At 41.9% G+C, this 21483-nt stretch overlaps 1 protein-coding gene across 5 annotated transcripts in view; it reads left to right on the top strand.

The window, feature by feature from the left end:
* Positions 1-1336: 1336 nt before the first annotated feature.
* LOC132833221 (short transient receptor potential channel 3) overlaps positions 1337-21483 on the top strand; it is a 101446-nt gene continuing 81299 nt past the window's right edge. For 3 of the 5 annotated variants that reach the window (XM_060851311.1, XM_060851309.1, XM_060851308.1), the window contains exon 1: positions 1361-2113. In XM_060851311.1, the coding sequence (XP_060707294.1) occupies positions 1361-2113 (753 nt within the window). Of the gene's footprint in view, positions 2114-21483 lie in introns of all 5 variants that reach the window. The other 2 variants (XM_060851313.1, XM_060851312.1) reach the window with 1 other exon arrangement.

Below are 21483 nucleotides of genomic sequence, written 5' to 3'. Positions count from 1 at the left end.
AGATCATTCAGTTCATTTCCCCTACGCTGGATCTTTAAATGAGCCATCTGATTAATCTAACTCCTTTCCTCTTGTACTGCATTTTTTCTTTTAAGTATATATCCAATTCCTTCTGGGCATTATGCTTGAACTTCCTTGTACCATCCTTTCAACCGTGCATTAAAAATTGGCTGCACAGAAACATAAAGTCATAGAGATGTACAGCATGGAAACAGACCCTTCGGTCCAACTCGTCCACGCCGACCAGATATCCCAACCCAATCTAGTCCCACCTGCCAACACTTGGCCCATATCCCTCCAAACCTTTCCTCTTCATATACCCATCCAGATGCCTTTTAAATGTTGCAATTTACTAGCTTCCACCACTTCCTCTGGCAGCTCATTTCATACACGTACCACCCTCTGTGCGAAAAAGTTGCCCCTTAGGTCTCTTTTATATCTTTCCCCTCTCACCCTAAACCTATGCCCTCTAGTGTTCAACACCCTCACCCCAGGGAAAAGACTTTGTCTATTTATCCTATTCATGCCCCTCATGATTTTATAAACCTCTATAAGGTCAGCCCTCAACCTCTGACGATCCAGGGTCACCAGCTGCCCAACCCCCTCATGACAGCCTCTTTTTATCTTACACTGCCCCTTTCCAGGCGCCCCCACATCACCTCTGCTGTCCTCCCTGCCCCTGAAATCATAGCTTAATGACACTCTCCCTCATCTTCTACCTTCCCCCAGTGGAGGCCACATTAATAGTAACTGCCAATAAACCCCTACTCCTGCTGTTCTAACTACCCTGTGACCTCCCTCCCCCCGCTCCAACCCTTTCTCCAATGGGTGAGACAGAATGGCCCTGATTTGGAATTTGCTATGATTGGTATGTTTTTATAAATTACCTCAAAGGATTTGATGTATTTGGTTGATTCAGCATTTATTATCCATTACAAACTGTCCAGAGAGCAGTTAATTGAATTTATTTATTCATGGGATGAAGGCATCACTAGCTGAGCATGTATTTACTCTCCATCCCTAATTGCCTATGGGCAGCTAATCATTTCTCTGGCATTTTGGTCAATTGTAATTGCCTCATTACTGATTCACTTTTCGGTAATTTAAACATCGCCCAGCTTTTCTTATAACTCCAAAGATAGTTTTCTGCACAAGAAAACCATTGGTATATCAACAAGAATAGGCTTTGGTTGATCTCTTGGAAAAAACTTGAAAACTAATAAAAATTGATTGAAATGAATAGACAATATTCAGAAACTCTGAATTTAGCAAAGATGACTAACTACAGAACTGTTTCCCATTTTACCTTAGTTTACTGTGCTCTCTCTCTCTTAGGCAAAGTGTAAGTAACCCATCTGTAATGCAGCGGAGAATGACAGTGCTACGGGAGAAAGGAAGGAGACAGGCCGTCCGTGGTCCAGCATTCATGTTCAATGACAGGGGCACAAGCCTGACTCCAGAAGAAGAACGTTTTCTGGACGCAGCTGAATATGGGAACATACCTGTTGTTCGGCGAATGCTGGAGGAGAGCAAGTCACTGAATGTTAATTGTGTTGATTACATGGGGCAGAATGCCCTTCAGCTAGCAGTTGGAAATGAACATTTGGAAGTAACTGAGCTCCTTCTAAAGAGGGATAATTTGGCTCGAATTGGTGATGCATTATTGCTTGCTATCAGTAAGGGATATATACGAATTGTGGAAGCAATTTTGAATCATTCTGGATTTGAGCCCAGTAACCGACTGGCCCTCAGCCCTTGTGAGCAAGAAATGCAAGATGATGATTTTTATGCTTATGATGAAGATGGCACTAGGTTTTCTCCAGATATCACTCCAATCATTCTGGCTGCCCATTGCCAAAAATACGAGGTGGTTCATATGTTGTTGATGAAAGGAGCACGAATTGAGAAACCTCACGATTATTTCTGTAAATGCAATGAATGTGTGGAGAAACAAAAGCATGATTCATTTAGTCACTCCAGATCAAGGATCAATGCATACAAAGGATTAGCAAGCCCTGCCTATTTGTCTTTGTCTAGTGAAGATCCAGTACACACTGCACTGGAACTTAGTAATGAATTAGCCAAGTTGGCAAATATTGAAAAAGAATTTAAGGTAAGTTTTATGAGTTCTTAAATGTATATCCAAGCAGGTAAATTTTACTTCAGTTTTATAAAAGTTACATAGATTAATTGAGAGAACAAAGATATTGAGATAATTAAGCTGCAGTCTGCCAATGGATGTGGAAAATTACAGTCTCCTCGGAGTAGCATTTTTGGTCTGTCAGCCCATGCCTTGTAATGTTAAAACAAAGTCTGTAATATATTGACATTGTTACTGTCAAGTGATTTTGTGAAATAATCAACATGAAAGTCACTGCAAACCTGGAATGTCAAGTTCTCATCTAAACATGGTGGATGAACACACTCCAGTGCAGAATCCTGCTATAAGGAGGCTAAAACACATCAGCACATTTGCAACAGTTGCAGTGTAGATCATGCCCAATGTCAAACTGCAAATGAAAAATGGGTATGTGGTCAGTAACCAAATGAAAACTTTTAGTAAAAATATTTCGAAAAATCCTAAACTGAGAAAATCATGTACAGTTTGAATCTAAGCAAGGAGATATTTGTTGAAATCCTTGCTTCCATATTAGCATCTCAACAGCAACAGTAGTTCAGTTGTGCCCACCCCACCAGGGTAATGGTCAAAGATCAATAAAACCCAAACAGGTATCAATAAAACATATTAGTGTCAACGTCACAATCTGGATTCTGTCGTCCTTATCTTCCAAAACCCAACTACTCAGTAAAGTTTATTCATCATGATAGTCTTTTATGATAAGTAAGATCACTGAACATTATGACTATGGTGTGCATTAATTAGCAAAATCAAAAGAGCAGTACAAATAAAAAATACTTTGAATGAAATGTTGTTGCTGTTATGACAGAACTACTCCAAGCTATCCTTTGACACATTGAAAATGAGTCGCATTGCATTATCCAAGCACTCATACATGAAGCTTCTTTGTAGCTGATCTTATTAAAAGTATTCAGATACAGCACACAATCTAAATGTGTTTTTCTTTCCTTGGAAAACACAACTTGTTGTTCCATGGAAGAATCTTTGGACTTGAAATGTTAATTTTGTTTTTCTCTTCACAAATGTTGCCAGACCTACTGTGTGTCTCCAGTATTCTCTTTTTAATACAATTTGTGGTCAGATGGATTTTGACTTTATTATCAAAGTGTAAAAGAAGATAGACAATCTGTGGGTGTACTATCTTTTATCCTGATGTTTAATTCTTTTGATAATAAAATCTATCCCAGAAGATTTTTGTCAGCATGATTATAACAGTAATGGAACTGGTTACGTATCAGGGAAAGCTTTATTGTTGAAATATTAGCTGGAACTCTTCATGGAGTCAGTGGCCTCACCCATTGGCTGAAAGTTCAGAGGAGAGCCAGTCTCCACTGGCCCAACAAGCCATAGCCAAAAACACTGGACTTGTTATTCTCTCCAATGCTGCTGCCAGACCTGCAGAGTTTCTCTAGTACTTTCTGTTTCTGAATTTAGTTTTCTCAAGGTCAAATGTTCCAACAGTTAAACTCAATCGCTGTTCATGGGAACAAAGAAACAGGAGTTGGCCATTCATGACCTTAAGCTCAACAATACAGTTACATCATAGCTTATCTCTGCACCAGTTCTAAATACCTGCCTTGTTCCATGTTCCATGATATTCTTGCCGAACAAATACCTATTAATATCAGTCCTAAATCTATCAGATGACCCAAAATCCACAACCTTATGCGGGAGAGAATTCCATATTTACACTATCCTTTTTGTGAAATATTATTTCCTGATTTCATTCAGAATTAGCTTTGCTCTAACTTTAACATTTGTCCCCTTGTTCACCCAGCAAAGAAAATATTTAAATTATTTCTAGGCTATTGATCTCTTTCATTGGTTTGAACACCTTGAGAGAATGGGAAATGAGGTCATCCAATTGCCCTCATCCATAAGTCCCTATATTAGTCTGGTCAATTTTATCTGCACCTTATCAAAGATAAATTCCATTTTAATGAGGTGCAGAAATCTTGTATTTTGTCAAAAAATGGGCCATTTCAGATGTTTTCACTGGAAAAGGAAATAAGGCATAGAAATTAGTCATCACTTTCTTATATTGATTAAGACTTAAATGACTGATAGTGTGTATACTGCCAAAGTTGAATTTCACCCCGCAAATATTTTATTCCAATTCAATGGAATATACAGAATCTGCACTTTACAAAGACCAACTTAGATTGCAATGTACATTGATTGTGTTCGATAGGAGATAAATTACAAGAAAAAAGCAATCAAAGGAAGAGGAATTTGAAGCCTTAGTGGCAGTGGGTGGGAAAGTGTGGTGCTAAAAATGTTAAAGAAAATTGAATAAAGTGTATAATAAGCTCATGACCTGATATTGCCCATGTTGCACACCCATCTAAACTGAGTCCTTTCAAGGGTTTGAGGTATGAAGAGAATGATAGTTGAAAATATGTTAAAACAAATGCAATTCTGTACTGAACAGATCTTGTTTCCAAGCGCATTCGCCTTTCTGGAGACTTTGAACTACAGAGCATAAAGAACTAATTATTATTGTGATTAAAAATAATTGAAGTTTTTATTTGGTGCGTCACTGGTGCTTTGCAGCAAATAACTATATAGGAAATAGTAATGAGTTGAAAAATGATTACAACATTATTTGCACTAGATGATTTATAGGATCTGATCTTCAGATGCAACTGAGGATTATAGCCCAGATATTCTGATGGATAGATAATCATTGCAGCAGTTTTGGTGGAGTAGCATATTGGGATCATCCAGAAATCCTCATGAATTGACTCGAAAGGAATGCCATGAGAAATTTAAAATTCCAACGGGAATTTCACTTGCATCTGGATGCTTCAAGAAAGCCCATTGAAATCAGAGATTTCAGAGTATTTCAATTCACTTATTAGGGTTAAGGACTTACTGTAACTCAGGGGTAGCTATTAAACTGAGCCCCTGACTCACCATTGTTCCCATCAGTCGGCCACTACCAATTATATCGCCTAACACTCCATGACTCTGACGCCATATGAATCTGAAAAATGTGTTGCTGGAAAAGCACAGCAGGTCAGGCAACATCCAAGGAGCAGGAGAATCGACGTTTCGGCCATAAGCCCTTCTTCAGGAATTATGCCCAAAACGTCAATTCTCCTGCTTCTTGGCTGCTGCCTGACCTGCTGCACGTTTCAATTTTTCAGCTCTGATCTCCTGCATCTGCAGTCCTCACTTTCGCCATATGAATCTGACAACCCCAATTCAACCCTCTGAACCAACTGCACCACACACCTGCCAGACTGAAACCCGGTAACTCTACCAAATATGTCAAAACTACCCAACTAGACCCTGCAAAACCAGCACCCTTCCATCAACCCCACCAGACCAACACTGCCACTCACCTCCCTATCTGACCCAGACTCATCTAAGAGGTACCACCCCTAACTTACACTAAACACTCATTCACTTGCTTGGCACCCTGGAACCCTACCCTTACTCACCTGGCACATGATCTCCCCCACCACTTACTATGTTACGTTTTGCATCTACTTGGCACCTTACCTCTTCCACCTGGAACCCAACGCACCTCACCCACCACACAACCTAACCCCTCACTTTCTTGCCACCCCATTCACATCTGTTGTTCAATTAAACTTCAGAACACAGTGCCCAGTGTTGTAAATAGACATGGTTTGGTGATGACTTTGTCCACTGCTGGATTCAAGGATTCCTGGATAAGGTTTGTAACTGAAGTCATCTGTCCAGGAATCTCCAGCATAGATTAACCAAAAGGTAAGTGGGTATTCCTTTATCTCAACAGGGCCAGAAACAGGAGTTCAGACCCTGACTAGAATTTCTGGACACGCGTTGATTAAAGAATGCACACTTGGCAGAAATCCTAGAAATCCTGTAACTGGTAGGGAATATATAAAATAGCTGCCTGTCAGTACTAAGTAAAAATAATTTATATTAACAGAATATGTACTGTTGGAGCTTGAGGTATAATAAGGCTGAAAAGTAGCAATTCAAGAAGAAAAACTTAAATTTTGATGTGGAGAAATGAGTAAAAGAAACTTCCAAATTGAAGCAAGTTAAAAGCAATCTTTGTACATAGCATCACTTTGTTTTGCAAAGATGTTGAGGAGATTCTTTTTTTTCAGTGAAAGATCAAAGGTAGACAAGAATTTGTGTTAGAAAATGTTCAGAAGCAAATATGGAAATTATGGTTAAACAATGTTTCCACCATCAGAGGCACAAGTTTCTGATTTGCAAAACATTTGTTTTGATATTAGAGGCACTTGTATTCTTACACAATTTCATTGGAATTTTTAGCCTATATTCCTAATGGAACATTCCTAGTAGATTGGAAATTAGCAGAAATAATCCCCCATTTAAGAAACTAGCAGGAGATAAAGCAGGTAATGATGGGCTAGTTCTGAGGAGTCATGTAAGACGTGAAACATTAACTCTGTTTGTCTCTCTCCATGAATGCTGCCAGAGCCTTTGAGTTTTTCCAGCAATTTCTATTTTTGTTTGTTTCAGATCACCAGCATCTGCAGTTCTTTGTTTTCTTCCACTTTTGTGACCTTGACCTTTCTCAAATCAGCTTAGTGTTATAACTGCAATATTTTTGAGGTTGTTCAGGTGACCCATTCTAAAGAAGCAACTGCATCATTATATCAACCAAACAATCAGCTCCATTCCTGATATTTTGATAGCATTCAAATTTACTACTGCCAAGTTGGCTTTCGAAGGAAATCTAGGAGCTAAAGGGAGTCAAGAACAGCAAAGATCTAATACTTAAATACTTTCTGTTGCACTCCTATGATCCTGAAGCAACGTGAGTGAAGAGTGAATAAAGAAATAACAAGGAGATCCTGTTGTTAAATTCAGTGGCACTTCCTTGTTTCACATATTTTCAGGTTTCCCTGCTCCCTCTCCACTTCCCATAAATATGAGGATCATAATGTAAATAGGCAATCTCACACTCATGATGAGTACTTGCAAAACATGTATTAAAATGAATCTCAGAAATGAGTGCTGAGTAGTAATGAAACACAACCAGTAGTGATAGATAAAATGTACCTGCCTTAGAGAGTGAACCATATTAGAGACTGTGAGATCATGACTTTTTCAAAGTAACTTATAGGATTTAAGCACCACCAGCAATGTCAGTATTGCCACAGTCCATCTGATGCAGATACATCCACAGTATTGTTAGAAAGGGAACAACTCATGTAGTTCTCAATTAAATGATTTGTGGCTTGGAGGGTAATTTGGTGTTTCCATGCTCTGCAGACGTGGTTCTTTTAGATAACAGAGGTTGTAGGATTGGAAGGTGTTGTCAAAGGAAACATAGTAAGTTGCTGCAGTGAATTTTGTGGATGGCACACTGCACTGCCTCTATGTATCAGTTGTGAAGGAAGTGAATGGTTAAAGTGGTGCACTCTGTAGTCGTTCAATGACATCCTTGATCAGGGAGGCATATTGAACAGTTCCATGCAGCATACCTTTAATCTAAGTTGTATGCTTCATTGACTTTGTAGTTACACTGTTTGTCAGCTGTGGAGTTTTTTGTAACTATAATTCATTATCTGAAACATGCTATGATATTTAATAAAAAAAAGTCAGGAGATAGCCTTAGGCATAAACAAGGGTTTGCCAAAAATGATAAGTGTTAACCAGCTATTTCCCCGGGAACATTTTAGGTTTCGCCTCTGTTGTAGATTAGCCTCATTAATTTCTTTGTGTGGGTACCCAAAATCCACAAAATGACTGCCCCTGTTGACCTGTTTTCTCTGTCTGCTCCTGCCCCACTAAACCTATCTCCTCATAAGACACCATCCTGTTCCACTTGGTCCAGGAACTCCCCACATACATTTGAGACACCATCCATGCTCTCCACCTCCTCCATGACTTGCATTTCCCCGGCCCCCAAAGCCTCATCTTCTTCATTGACATCCAGTCCCTGTACACATCTACCGCCATGGTGAAGGCCTCCAAGCCCTTTGTTTCTTCTTCTCCCACTGACCCTATCAGTCTCCCTCCACTGACACACTCATTCAATTTGCGGAACTGGTCAACGCCCTCAACAACAACTCCTGTGAATCCTTCCATTTCCTTCAGACCAAAAGCATAAACATCGGTATCCACATGGGTCCCAACTATGCCTGCCACTTTGTAGGATATGTGGAACAGTCCATCTTCCATAGTTACATTGACACCATCCTACACCTTCTCGTCTGCTACATTGATGACTGTATTGGTGCCACCTTGTGCTCCCACAAGGAGATTAAACAGTTCATCAACTTCACTAACATCTTCCACCTGGACATCTTGTTCACCTCCCTCCCCTTCCTGGACCTCTTCACCTCAACCTTTCTTCATAAGACACACCCTCCATCCCAGGCAGCATCCTGGTAAATCTTCTCTGCACCCTATCTAAACTTTCCACATCTTTCCCATAATAAGATGATCAGAACTGAACACTATATTCCAAGTGTGGTCTAACCAGTGCTCTGTAGATCTGCAGCATAACTTTGCAGCTCTTAAACTCAATCCCCCTGCTAATGAAAGCCAACACACCATACACGTTCTTAACAAGCCTATCAAATTGGGTAGGAGCAAGTGAGGACTGCAGATGCTGGAGATCAGAGTTGAGAATAGGGTGCTGGAAAAGCAGGGCAGGTCAGGCAGCATCCAAGGAGCAGGAAAACCAATGTTTTGGGCAAAAGCCCTTCACAAATCTCATTTCTGATGAAGGGCTCTTGCCCAAAACATCGATTCTCCTGCTCCTGGGATGCTGCCTGACCTGCTGTGCTTTTCCAGCACCCTACTATCAACTTGGGTGGCAACGTTGAGGGATCTATGGACATGGAACCCAAGATCCCTCTGTTTCTTCAAACTGCCAAGAATCCTGCCTTTAACCCTGTATTCTGCATTCAAATTTGACCCCCAAAATGAATCACTTCACACTTTTCCAGATTGAACTCCATCTGCCACTTCTCAGCCCAGTTCTGCATCCTGTCAATGTCCCTTTGCAACCTACATCAGTCCTCCATACTATCGACCATTCTACCAACCTTCATGCCATTGACAAACATACTAATCCTCCCTTCCACTTCCTCATCCAAGTCATTTATAAAAATCACAAAGAGCAGAGGTCCCAGAACAGCTCCCTGCAGAGCACCACTGGTCACTATGCCCTAGGCTGAATACTTTCCATCTACCACAACCCTCTGTCTTTTATGGGCCAGCCGATTCTGCATCCAGACTGCCAAATTTCCCTGTATACCATGCCTCCTTACTTTGTAAATGAGCCTTACTAAGATCCCTGTATACCACATCCACTGCTCTACCTTCACCAACATGTTTTGTCACATCTTCAAAGAATTCAATAAGGCTTGTGAGGCATGACCTGCCCCTCACAAAGCCATGCTGACTATTTCTAATCAAACTCTGGCTTTCCAAGTTATCATTAATTCTGTATCTCAGAATCCTCTCCAAAACTTTGCCCACCACAGACATAAGTCTAACTGGTTAGTAATTCCCAGGATTGTCCCTATTCCCTTTCTTGAACAAGGGAATAATATTTGCCACTCTCCAAACATCTGGCACTACTTCAGTGGACAGTGGGAATGCAAACACCATCGCTAAAGGTGCAGTAATCTCTTCCTTCTCTTCCTATAGTAACCTTGGTTATATTCCTGTGGTCCAGGGGACTTAGCTGTCCTTACGTTTTTCAAAATTGACAGAGCCTACTCCTTTTTAACATCAACCTGTATGAGCATACCAGCCTGTTTCACTCTGTCCTCACAAAAGACAAGGTCCCTATCAGTAGTGAACACTGAAGCCAAATAATCATTAAGGACCTTCACTACCTCCTCCAACTCCAGGCACAAGTTCCCTCCACTATCCCTGATCGACCCTACCCTTACTCTGGCCATCCTCTTGTTCCTCAAATAAGTGTAAAGCACCTTAGGGTTTTTCTTAATCATACCCGTTAAAGCTTTCTCATGCTCCTATTTAGCTCTCCCTCCATTCTTCAGATCCTACCTGTTGAAATTTTTTCATGCCCTTACCTAGCTCTCCTGTCCATTCTTCAGATCCTTCCTGACTACCCTAGAACCCTTTAGAGGCCTGTTTGATCCTTGCCTTCTCAGCTTTAAGAAGCTTCCTTCCTCCTCTTGACTAGAGGTTCCAAATCTCTTGTCACCAAGGTTCCTTCACCCTACCATCCCTTCTTTGCCTCAGTGGGACAACCTATCCAGCACTATCAGCAAGTGCTCCCTAAACAACCTCCACACTTCTGTTCTGCATTTTCCTGAAAATATCTATTCCCAATTTAGGTGCCCCAATTCCTGTCTAACAGCATTGTAATTCTCCCTCCCCTAATTAAATGTTTTCCCATACCATCTGCTCCTATCCCTCTCCATGACTATTGTAAAGGTCAAGGAGTTGTGATCACTATCACCAAAATGCTGTCCCACTGAGAGATCTCACATCAGGCCTGGATCGTTGCCAAGCACCAAATCCAATATGGCCTCCCCTCTAGTCAACCTGTCTACATACTGAGTCAGGAATCCTTCCTGGACACACCTGACAAAAACTGCTCCATCCAAACTATTTGAACTAAGGAGGTTCCAATCAATATTAGTGAAGTTGGAGTCACCCATGACAACAACCCTTTTAATTCTGCACCTTTCCAAAATCTTCCTCCCAATCTGCTCCTTCGTGTCTATGTTGCTATTGGGGGTATCTGTAGAAAACTGGGCGGCACGGTGGCACAGTGGTTAGCACTGCTGCCTCACAGCGCCAGGGACCTGGGTTCAATTCCCGCCTCAGGCGACTGACTGTGTGGAGTTTGCACATTCTCCCCGTGTCTGCGTGGGTTTCCTCCGGGTGCTCCGGTTTCCTCCCACAGTCCAAAGATGTGTGGGTCAGGTGAATTGGCCATGCTAAATTGCCCGTAGTGTTAGGTAAGGGGTATATGTAGGGGTATAGGTGGGTTCTGCTTCGGCGGGTCGGTCTGGACTTGTTGGGCCGAAGGGCCTGTTTCCACACTGTAAGTAATCTAATCTAATCTAAAAAACCCCTAATACAGTGACTGCTCCTTTCCTGTGACTTTCACCCATACTGACTCAATAGACAAACTGTCCTCGACAGGCTCCCTTTCTACAGCTGTGATACCATCCCTGATTAACAATGACACTACCCCATCTTTTTTGCCTACACCTCTTTTTTTTTCGAAACATGTGAACCCTGGAACGTCCAGCAACTATTCCTGCCCCTGTGATATCCAAGTCTCCGTAATGGCCACAACATCATAGTTCCAAGTATAGATCCCTGCTCTAAGTTCATCACACTTATTCCTGATACGTCTTGTGTTAAAATAGTCAGATTTCAACCCATCACACTGACTGAAACTTTGCCCTATTAATTGTCTAACTCTCCTCACATGCTGTATCTGGTTGTTCACTGGCTATTCAATCCTCTGATTTGTGGCTCCAGTTCCCTACCCTGTGCCAATCTGGTTTAGAAGAGCTCCAGCAAATTTCCTGCCCAGGATATTGGTGGCTCTCCAATTCATGTGTAACCCATCCTTCTCGTACAGGTTCCACCTTCCCCAGAAGGTATCCCAATGATCCACATATCTGAAGCCCTCCCTACTATACCAGCTGTGCAGCCACATGTTCATCTGCACTTGCTCTCTGTTCCTAGCCTCACTAGCCCATGGCACCGGTAGCAATCTTGAGGTTATTACTCAGTTTGTTCTGCCTTTTAGCTTCCAACCTCACTCCCTATATTCATTTTTTACGTCCTCATCTCTTTTCCTAGCCATGTCATTGGTACCAATGTGTACCACAACTTCTGGCTGCTCTCCCTTCACCTTACGAATGCCACTTCCCCACCTCTTTTACCTCCCTCCCTATTCCTTTTGAAACATCTAAACCCTGGAACATCTAACAGCTATTGCTGCCCCTGTGATATTCAAGTCTCTGTAATGGTGCACCATCATTATTCCATGTACTGATCCATGGTTTTGGTTTTGGGGTTTGGGCCTTGAGAATTCAATGAATTCTGCCGTTCCCCTGGGCCAAGGCTGATCTTCCTGTCTGTGGATTAATCTGTGTTGCTTTCCGATTTTTGCTTTACTCACTATTTGAGTGGCTTTCTCTACAGTCAGGACTGTTTTGGGCTGTGGTAACTCTGACAGAGATTCATCAATAATTCCTACAGATATTCGGTCTCTTATGAATTCTGACCTGAAGTCACCATTGTTGCTTTTCTCTACTAATGTGTAGAGATCATTAATGAAATCATTTACTGCCTTGAATGCTGGACACTTCTGTCAAATCTTGCTCTTTCATGAATTTTAATACTTTTGTGGTCAGAGTAATTTTCAAAGCCTTTCAATACCTGCTGCTTTTTGAAAAGGTTCCTACTGTTTCTTGAAAAGTCAAGGCTAATTTTGTTAGAATAAAACGGGCAGCACGGCGGCACAGTGGTTAGCACTGCTGCCTCACAGTGCCAGAGACCCGGGTTCAATTCCCGCCTCAGGCGACTGACTGTGTGGAGTTTGCACGTTCTCCTCCGGGTTTTCTCCGTGGGTTTGCTCTGGGTGCTCCGGTTTCCTCCCACAGTCCAAAGATGTGCGGGTCAGGTGAATTGGCCATGCTAAATTGCCCGTAGTGTTAGGTAAGGGGTAAATGTAGGGGTATGGGTGGATTGCGCTTCGGCGGGTCGGTGTGGACTTGTTGGGCCGAAGGGCCTGTTTCCACACTGTAAGTAATCTAATCTAATCTAAAAAAGAGCACAATGTCTCCGTGTCGAAAGGTGTGGCGCTGGAAATGCACAGCAGGCCAGGCAGCATCCGAGGAGCAGGAGAATCTTGATGACGGCCTTATGCCCAAAACGTCAATTCTCTTGCTCCTCAGATGCTGCCTGACCTGCTATGCTTTACCAGCATCATACTTTTCGATTCTGATCTTCAGCATCTGCACTCCTCACTTCTGTACAATGTCTCAGTGGCTGCTGAAAGGTGTCATAAATGGAAAACCCCAGCAACTTACAATTATATACCACATTTAATGTAACAAAACATCTCAAGGCAGATAACCCGTACAATATCAAGAATTTTTTTTAAAAATATCAAGCCACAGAAGAAGATATCAAAACAAATGATCAAACATTTGGTCAAAAAGGAATATTTTTAACAAGGAAAGAGATTTTGACTAAAGCAGAATTTATGAAGGGAATTCCAGTGTTCAGGGCCATTGTGGCTGAAGGCGTGTAACCAGTGGTAGAGAGATTAAAATCGGGATGTTAACAGAACAGAACAGAAATAGAGGAGTGCAGAAATTTCAATGTCTGGTAGAACTGGAGGAGGTAACAGAAATAAAGAAGTTTGAAGCCATCAAGAGATTTGAAATCCACCATGGGTATTTTAAAACTGAGATGTTACTTGACCAGGATTCGGTTTAGATCTCCAAACACAGGGGTGATGGATAAATTAGATTTGGTGCCAGTTAAGATATAGGCAGCACAGATTTGGATGTAATAATGCGAGAGAATGCTGGAGAAACTCAACAGGTCTGGTAGCATCTGTAGAGAGAGAAACAGAGCTGGTATTTCTCTCCCTTTCACACCTTAATTTACCTTTGTTTTGCATCACTTTTGTTCTTTGATTGCCATTAACAATCATAGAAACATAGAAAATAGGAACAGGAGTAGACGAGTTGGCCCTGCAAGTCTGTTCTGCAATTCAATATAGTCATGGCTGATCATCTTACTCTGTTCACTATTCATGCTTTCGATGTATACCCTTTGATCCCTTTAGTCCTAAGATCTATATCTATCGCCTCCTTCAAAACATTCAATCCCTTTGTCTTTTGCACTGGGCCCCTACACCATCAGGCCCCCTACACCCTTCTGCCCCCTTGCTCCCCCTCTGCCTCTGTTAAAAATATTGCAAAAATCGTTTTCCAACACCTTTCAGAAGAGTCACTTACAGTGTGGAAACAGGCCCTTTGGCCCAACAAGTCCACACCGACCCACCCAAGCACAACCCACCCATACATTTACCCCTTCACCTAACACTACAGGCAACTTAGCATGGCCAATTCACCTGGCCTGTGGGAGGAAACCCACGCAGACACGGGGAGAATGTGCAAACTCCAAACAATCAGTTGCCTGAGGTGCGAATTAAACCCAGGTCTCTAGCGCTGTGGGGCAGCAGTGCTAACTACTGTGCCACTGTGCCATTATGCTAGAAGTTCACCTTGGGCTCACTTCTACTCCAAGGTCATGAGCAGGCCAGCTCAACTTGAGATAATTGCTAGAGATGTAAATGATGGACAAAAAAAATGTTGACTGTGACAACCAAAGATATTAGTTTACATTTTCCAAATATTAAGTTGAAAACAAGTATTGTGCAAATAATGATGGTTCCCAGACAAGCAGTATTTTGCTTGTACAGTAGTTCCCAGAAACAGTGGTGGAATCTTGTCCGAACTCTGGAACATGATGTGTTTTTTCAGAGGAGTAGTGTGTGGATGCTTCATAAAAGGGGTCATGATTTGGTGATGCCGATGTTGGACTAGGGTGTACAAAGTTAAAAATCGCACAACACCAGGTATAGTCCAACGGGTTTAATTGGAAGCACTAGCTTTCAGAGCGCCACTCCTTCATCAGGTGGTTGAAGGAGCAGCGCTCTGAAAGCTAATGCTTCCAATTAAACCTGTTGGACTATAACCTGGTATTGTGTGATTTTTAACTTAATGAAAGGGGGCCATGGATAGATTCTTAAAGAAATCCAGGACTAACAAGGCAGTAGCATTGAATCTCAGTCATGATTCAATTGATAAGAATATAACAAGCTAGGGTATTTCTATCCAGCTGAATGACGCCGGACAGGCATTGCAGGAGGATGGTGTGGTTAACTTGCAGTAACTGTTGATAAGTCAAAAAGGATGATGAGAATTAGTTTATCACAGTTATAGTCACAAAGCATTTAATCTAATTCAAGAAGGGAATAATGAGAACAATAGGCACAGATTTGGGAGTTGACAAACTGTTCAATGGCTTTGGTAAGGAAAGGGAAATTTAAGATCAGACAGTAATTTGCAAGGATAGTGAGGTTAAGGGTGGTTATTTTGAGGTAAGGGTGATGACAGATTTGAGGGTGCTGTGAGACAGCATCTGAGGACTGGAGCCATTATAATATTACATAGCCCAAGAAAGGAAGTTATGTGATCAACAGTTTGGTCAGAATATAGCCAAGGGAGCAGTGTTGGGCCATGTGGAGCTCAGAGAGAGAAAAGCTAAAGATGGGACAAAAATCTAGTGAATGACGTGAGTTCAGGTTTATTGCAGTGGTTAGCATTTGGCCTGACTGACTTGGGGAGGGGAGGGTTACAGCAGAGGTAGTTGCACTTCAGATGGTCTCAGGTTTCAGGTCTCAATCTTCACAGCAAAACATGTCCCTGAACGTTTTATATTTCTTAGAGGTGTGGGCAGTGGAGGTAGGTGAAGAGAGGTTTCAAGAAGATGGTTTCAAATTAAGATTATCTTTGCATACCTGGATGATCTCTAAATTCTGGATTTTAGTGGTGGACAGCAAAGCTTTAAATGTTTGAATATTGCTGAAAAGAGAGACATGTTGGTTTGAGCTTTTTGTTCTGCACTTGTCAGGATACATGCAAGAATGTCAAATTTCAAAAGTGAAAAACTATAGGTGGGAAGGGTTCTGATTGGTTGGCATGCCAGGACTCTGATTGGTCAGGATATTGCTGTACTGAAAGTAAAGGGTACTTATAGATTCTCCACATCCTGGTTAACTCAAAAAAGTCTTTAGTCTTGAATACATCCCTTTTGTTTGCAGAGAACAAGTTCATGTATGAATGAATGGAATTTCTAACAAGTATAAATGAGACATGTTATGACTTGACTGTGCATCTTAAATTGGTTGCTCGTGGAGCTATTAACACACTTATGATTGGTCAGCGGGTACCGCCCAATTGTGGAATCAGATCTAACATTAGACATTTGGCAAGCAGAAGCTGGTCAAATATACTTGCAAACAGCCTATTACAATAATCAGAGGAATATGTTATTTGATTATGTAATGGTCCTGAACCAGATGGTCAAAATTTATGCTACAATCTGGCTAGGTACTAGATACTTCCATTTTTAAAGTCGACAAAGTATGAGATCCAGGGGACCTACTGGGAGAATAAAGCCAGAAGAACAGAAAAGAAAAAAACGTTTCTAAGCAGCATTCGAATAGTAATACAATCTACAATACATGTACAACTTATTACTAACACCCAGAATTAACATGGTAGATGTGAGTATTAGACTGTGATCAAACACCAAACAGTGCACAATAAATATCAAATGTGATCAAGATAGTTCCCATAGATTTCTCAGCAATTGCGCCTCCCCACCCATTCCCAGATGTTAATTACAGAGTAGATCATCAAATCTCATTAAACTTCACAAGGCATCACAATTCCTCATTTCAGTTGATCTGTCCTTGAAAATCCTTCTCAAGGACTATTCTATCATTGCCTCAATGGTTGTTTCTATTTCAGTTGATTGCCATCTTCTCATGGATTTGCTCTCTCCTGAATGCCAAAGCTGCACTACACTGCTCATTCAGAAGCATAACTCCAGCTCTTCACTGACAGCTAGTTTCACCAAGCTAAAACTACCTCTGTTTTCTACCCTGTGCTTCAAATTAAGCCAATTGCAATGAAAGATAATGCCCAAGGGCCTTACCACTTCCAACTCTCAACTATATTGAACTATTAATGGTACACAGCTTTTTCTGAGCTTCACAACCTCCAACATGTTTCATGAGCCCTGTTGTAAACATCTATCCAATTTCCTGACAATTTCTTCCTGACTTTTAACACCAGGCAGCCAATCCCCTGCTCTTGACTTTTCACTGAGTCCCCAATTACACAGACTCAGTGTAGTTCAGTTGCCTTTTCAACAGGACAGCTAACAGCAGCACTGTGTCATGTGGATTCTATCTCTGTCACCAACTCAACTGTATCTTTTGAACAATTCTTCAGTGACCCCAAACTGTTCTGAGTTGATGTGTTGCCCCCTGGTCAAGCAATGTCTTGATTTTGACATTCTCATCCATTTTCAAATTCCTCCATGGCTTGAGCTCTTTCTGTCTCTGTAATCTCCTCCAGCTCCACAACCCTCTGTGACATCTATAATAAGCTCCTCCCCTTTTGCTAGAATGAATTTAGTGTTGCCATCTAGCAAGTTTTGGAATTGTCAGTTCCGTAAATATTACTAGTCATAGATTGCTGGCTTGCTCAGTCCAAAAATCAATACAAATAAAGATTTCATTGAAATATAATCAGCCAACCGAAATTTCAGTGTAACTTTGCTTAATTTTGAGGTAAGTAGGATGTGTTTTTGGATTGTTAGTGTAAATACCACTCATGGCTCCATTGCGTTGTAGCAGTATGAAACAGCCTGCTTAACTTGTTATTCAAATTCTTGAGATACTTGTCCTTCCATGTTGTCGAAGTATATTTCAGGACAGAAAGTGTCAATCTTTGGCTCATTTGTGAACTTGTGTAATGTACCATGAATAATAGCTTTGATAGCTCCAGTTCTGTGCCAAACTTACAAGTGGGCAAATAGCTAGGGCTGTTTTTACAATATTGCTGATAAACAGAAACATAGTAAATAAGAGCAGGAATATGTCATTCGACCATTCGAGTCTGGTCCACCATTCATCATGATCATGGCTGATTAGCCAACTCAATCACCTGTCCCCCCCATTCTTCTAAACTCCAGTGAGTATTAACTTATCTAATTCAACCTCTGCTTATACATCAGTTCCGCCACCCCAGGAAACATTTCATAAACACTCATTGACCTAACTTGAGAGCAAGAACATCCTTCCTCAGATAAGGAGACCAAAACTGCATACAATATTGACAGGAGATTCAATGGTGAGAGGAACAGGCTGGAGATTCTGTGTTGCAACTGAGACTCCCAGATGGTATGTTGCCTCCTGGGTGCCAGGGTCAGGGATGTCTCTGATCGGGTCTGCAGGATTGTTAAGGGGGAGGCAGAGCAGCCAGATGTCGTGGTACACATTGGTACCAATGACATAGCTAGGAAAAGGGATGAGGATCTGAAAAGGGAATATAGAGAGTTAGGTTAAAAGCTAAAAGGCTGGACAGACAGACTAATAATCTCATAATTGGTACTAGGGACAGAGAACAAGTACAGATTAACACCTACCTGCAGGGCTGATGTAGAAGGAAAGGCTTTAGATATGTGGATCATTGGGATATCTTTTAGGGAAGGTGGGACCTGTACAAGAAGGACGGATTGGGCCTGAAATGGAGGGGCACCAATATCCAGGGCAGGAGGTTTCGTAAAGCTCGTTGGGAGGATTTAAACTAGTTTGGCAGAAGGGTGGGACTGGGACAATGGATCTGAGGATGGCATAGCAAGTGAGCAGCCAGACACAGCTTGCAGAGGTTCTATGAGGAAGGATAGACAATTGATAGGGCAAAGTTTCAATCAGGTGTGATGGCTAGAAATGTGCTTATTTTAATACAAGAAGTATCCGGAATAAAGGTGATGAACTTAGAGCATAGATCAGTGCTTGGAACTATGATGTAGTGGCCATTGCAGAGACTCGGAAATCACAGGGGCAGGAGTGGTTGTTGGATGTTTCAAAAAGAAAAGGGGGAGGTAAAAGCGGGGGAGGGAGTGTCATTGCTAATCAGGGATAGTATCACAGCTGCAGAAAGGGAGGTCATCGAGGACGGTTTGTCTACAGAGTCAGAAACAGGACAGGAGCAGTCACTTTATTGGGAGTTTTCTACAGGCACCTCAGTTAGAAACAGAGACACAGAAGAACAGATTGGGAGGCAGATTTTGGAAACGTGCAGAAGTAACAGAGTTATTGTTACGAATGACTTTAACTTCGTTAATATGACTGGAACCTCCTTAGTTCAAATAGTTTGGATGAAGCAATTTTTCGTAAAATGTGTCCAGGAAGGATTCCTGACTCCGTATGTAGATAGGCCAACTAGAGGGGAGGCCATATTGGATTTGTTGCTTGGCAACGAACTAGGCCAGGTGGGAGAGCACTTTGGTGATAGTGATCACAAATCCCTGAACTTTACTATCATAGAGAGGGATAGGAGCAGACGGTATTGTAAAGTATTTAACTGGGGGAGGGGGAATTACAGTGCTATTAGGCAGGAACTGGGGCACCTAGATTGGGAACAGATGTTCTCAGGGAATTGCACAACAGAAGTGTGGAGGTCGTTTAGGGAGCGTTTGCTGATAGTGCTGGTTCGGTTTGTCCCACTGAGGCAAGGAAGGGATGGTTGGGTGAAGGAACCTTGGTGACAAGAGATTTGGAACCTCTAGTCAAGAGGAGAAAGGAAGCTTCTTAAGATTCTGAAGGCAAGGATCAGACAGGGCTGTAAAGGGTTCTAAGGTAGCCAGGAAGGATCTGAAGAATGGACAGAAGAGCTAGATAGGGACATAAGAAAGCTTCAACAGGTAGGATCTGAAGAATGGAGGGAGAGCTAAATAGGAGCGTTAGAAAGCTTTCATGGGTAGGATTAAGGAAAACCTTAAGGAACAAAGGATGGCCAGAGTGAGAGTAGAGCCGATCAGGGATAATGGAGGGAATTTGTCACTGGAGTTGGACGAGGTAGGGGAGGTTCTTCATAAATACTTTGCTTCAGTATTCACCACTGAGAGGTACTTTGATGTTTGTGAGGACAGCGTGAAACAGGCTGATATGCTCAAACATGTTCACATTAAGAAGGAGGATATGCTGAAAAGTTTGAAAAACTTGAGGATAGATAAGTTCCCTGGGCCAGACAGGATATAACCAAGGTTACTACAGGATGGTAGAGAAGAGATTGCTGTGTCTTTGGCAATGATCTTTGCATCCTCACTGTCCACTAGAGGAGTGCCAGATGATTGGAGGCTGGCAATGTTATTCCCTTGTTCAAGAAAGTGAATAAAGATAATCTTGGGAATTACAGACCAGTCAGTCTTAAGTTTGAGAGCATTTATGATACTTGGAAAGCCATAGTTTGATTAGAGATAGTCAGCCTGGCTTTGTGAGGGGCAGATCATGCCTCACAAGCCCTATTAAATCTTTGAGGATGTGACAAAACACATTGATGAAGGTAGAGCAGTGAATGTGGTGTACATAGATTTTAGCAATGCGTTTGATAAGGTTCCCCACAGTAGGCTCATTCAGGGAAATCTGGCTGTCTGGATACAGAATTGGCTGGCCCATATAAGACAGAGGGTGAAGGTAGATGGAAAGTATTCAGCCTGGAGCTCGGTGACCAGTGGTGTTCTGCAGGGAACTGTCCTGGGACCCATGATCTTTATGATTTTTCTGAATGACTTGGATGAAGAAGTGGAAGGGTTGGTTATTAAGTTTTCTGATGATATAACAGTTGGTGGAGTGGTGGATAGTGTAGAAGGGCTGTTGTAGGTTGCAACAGGACATTGCCAGGATACGGGACTGGACTGAGGAATGGCTGATGTAGTTCAATCTGGAAAAGTGTGAAGTGATTCATTTTGGAAGGTTGAATCTGATTGCAGAATACAGGGTTAAAGGCAGGATTCTTGGTAGTGTAGAAGAACAGATTTTAGTGTGCATGTCCATAGATCCCTCAAAGTTGCCACCCAAGTTGATAGGGTTGTTAAGAAGGCATATGGTGTAGAACATAGAACAATACAGTGCAGAACAGGCCGTTTGGCCCTCGATGTTGTGCCGACCTGTGAACTATTCTCAGCTCGTCTCCCTACACTATCCCAAAATCATCCATGTGCTTATCTAAGGATTGTTTAAATCTCCCTAATTTGGCTGAGTTGACTACATTAGCAGGTAGGGCATTCCATGCCCTTATCACTCTCTGCATAAACAGCCTGTCTTTGACATCTGTCTTAAATCCATCACTCCTCGATTTGTAGTTATGCCCTCTCGTACAAGCTAATGTTATCATCCTAGGAAAAAGACTTTCATTGTCTAGTCTATCTAATGCTCTAATCAGCTTGTATGTCTCTATCAAATCCCCTCTTAGTCTTCTTCTTTCCAATGAGAACAGACCCAAGTCTCTCAGCCTTTCCTCATTAGACCTTCCCTCCAGACCAGGCAACATCCTGGTAAATCTCCTCTACACCTTTTCCAATGCTTCCTCATCCTTCCCGAAATATGGGGACCAGAACTGTACACAATATTCCAAGTGTGGCCGTACCTGCATTTTGTATAGTTGCAGCATGATATTGCGGCTCTGGAATTCAATCCCTTTTCAAATGAAACCTAACACACTGTAAGCCTTCTTCACAGTAGTAGCCACCTGGGTGGCAAC

This window comes from Hemiscyllium ocellatum, chromosome 36, assembly GCF_020745735.1.
Source record: "Hemiscyllium ocellatum isolate sHemOce1 chromosome 36, sHemOce1.pat.X.cur, whole genome shotgun sequence".
NCBI lineage: Eukaryota > Metazoa > Chordata > Chondrichthyes > Orectolobiformes > Hemiscylliidae > Hemiscyllium > Hemiscyllium ocellatum.
The sequence above is the reverse complement of the archived record's forward strand: the minus strand, read 5'-3'. Positions and strand labels throughout refer to the sequence as shown.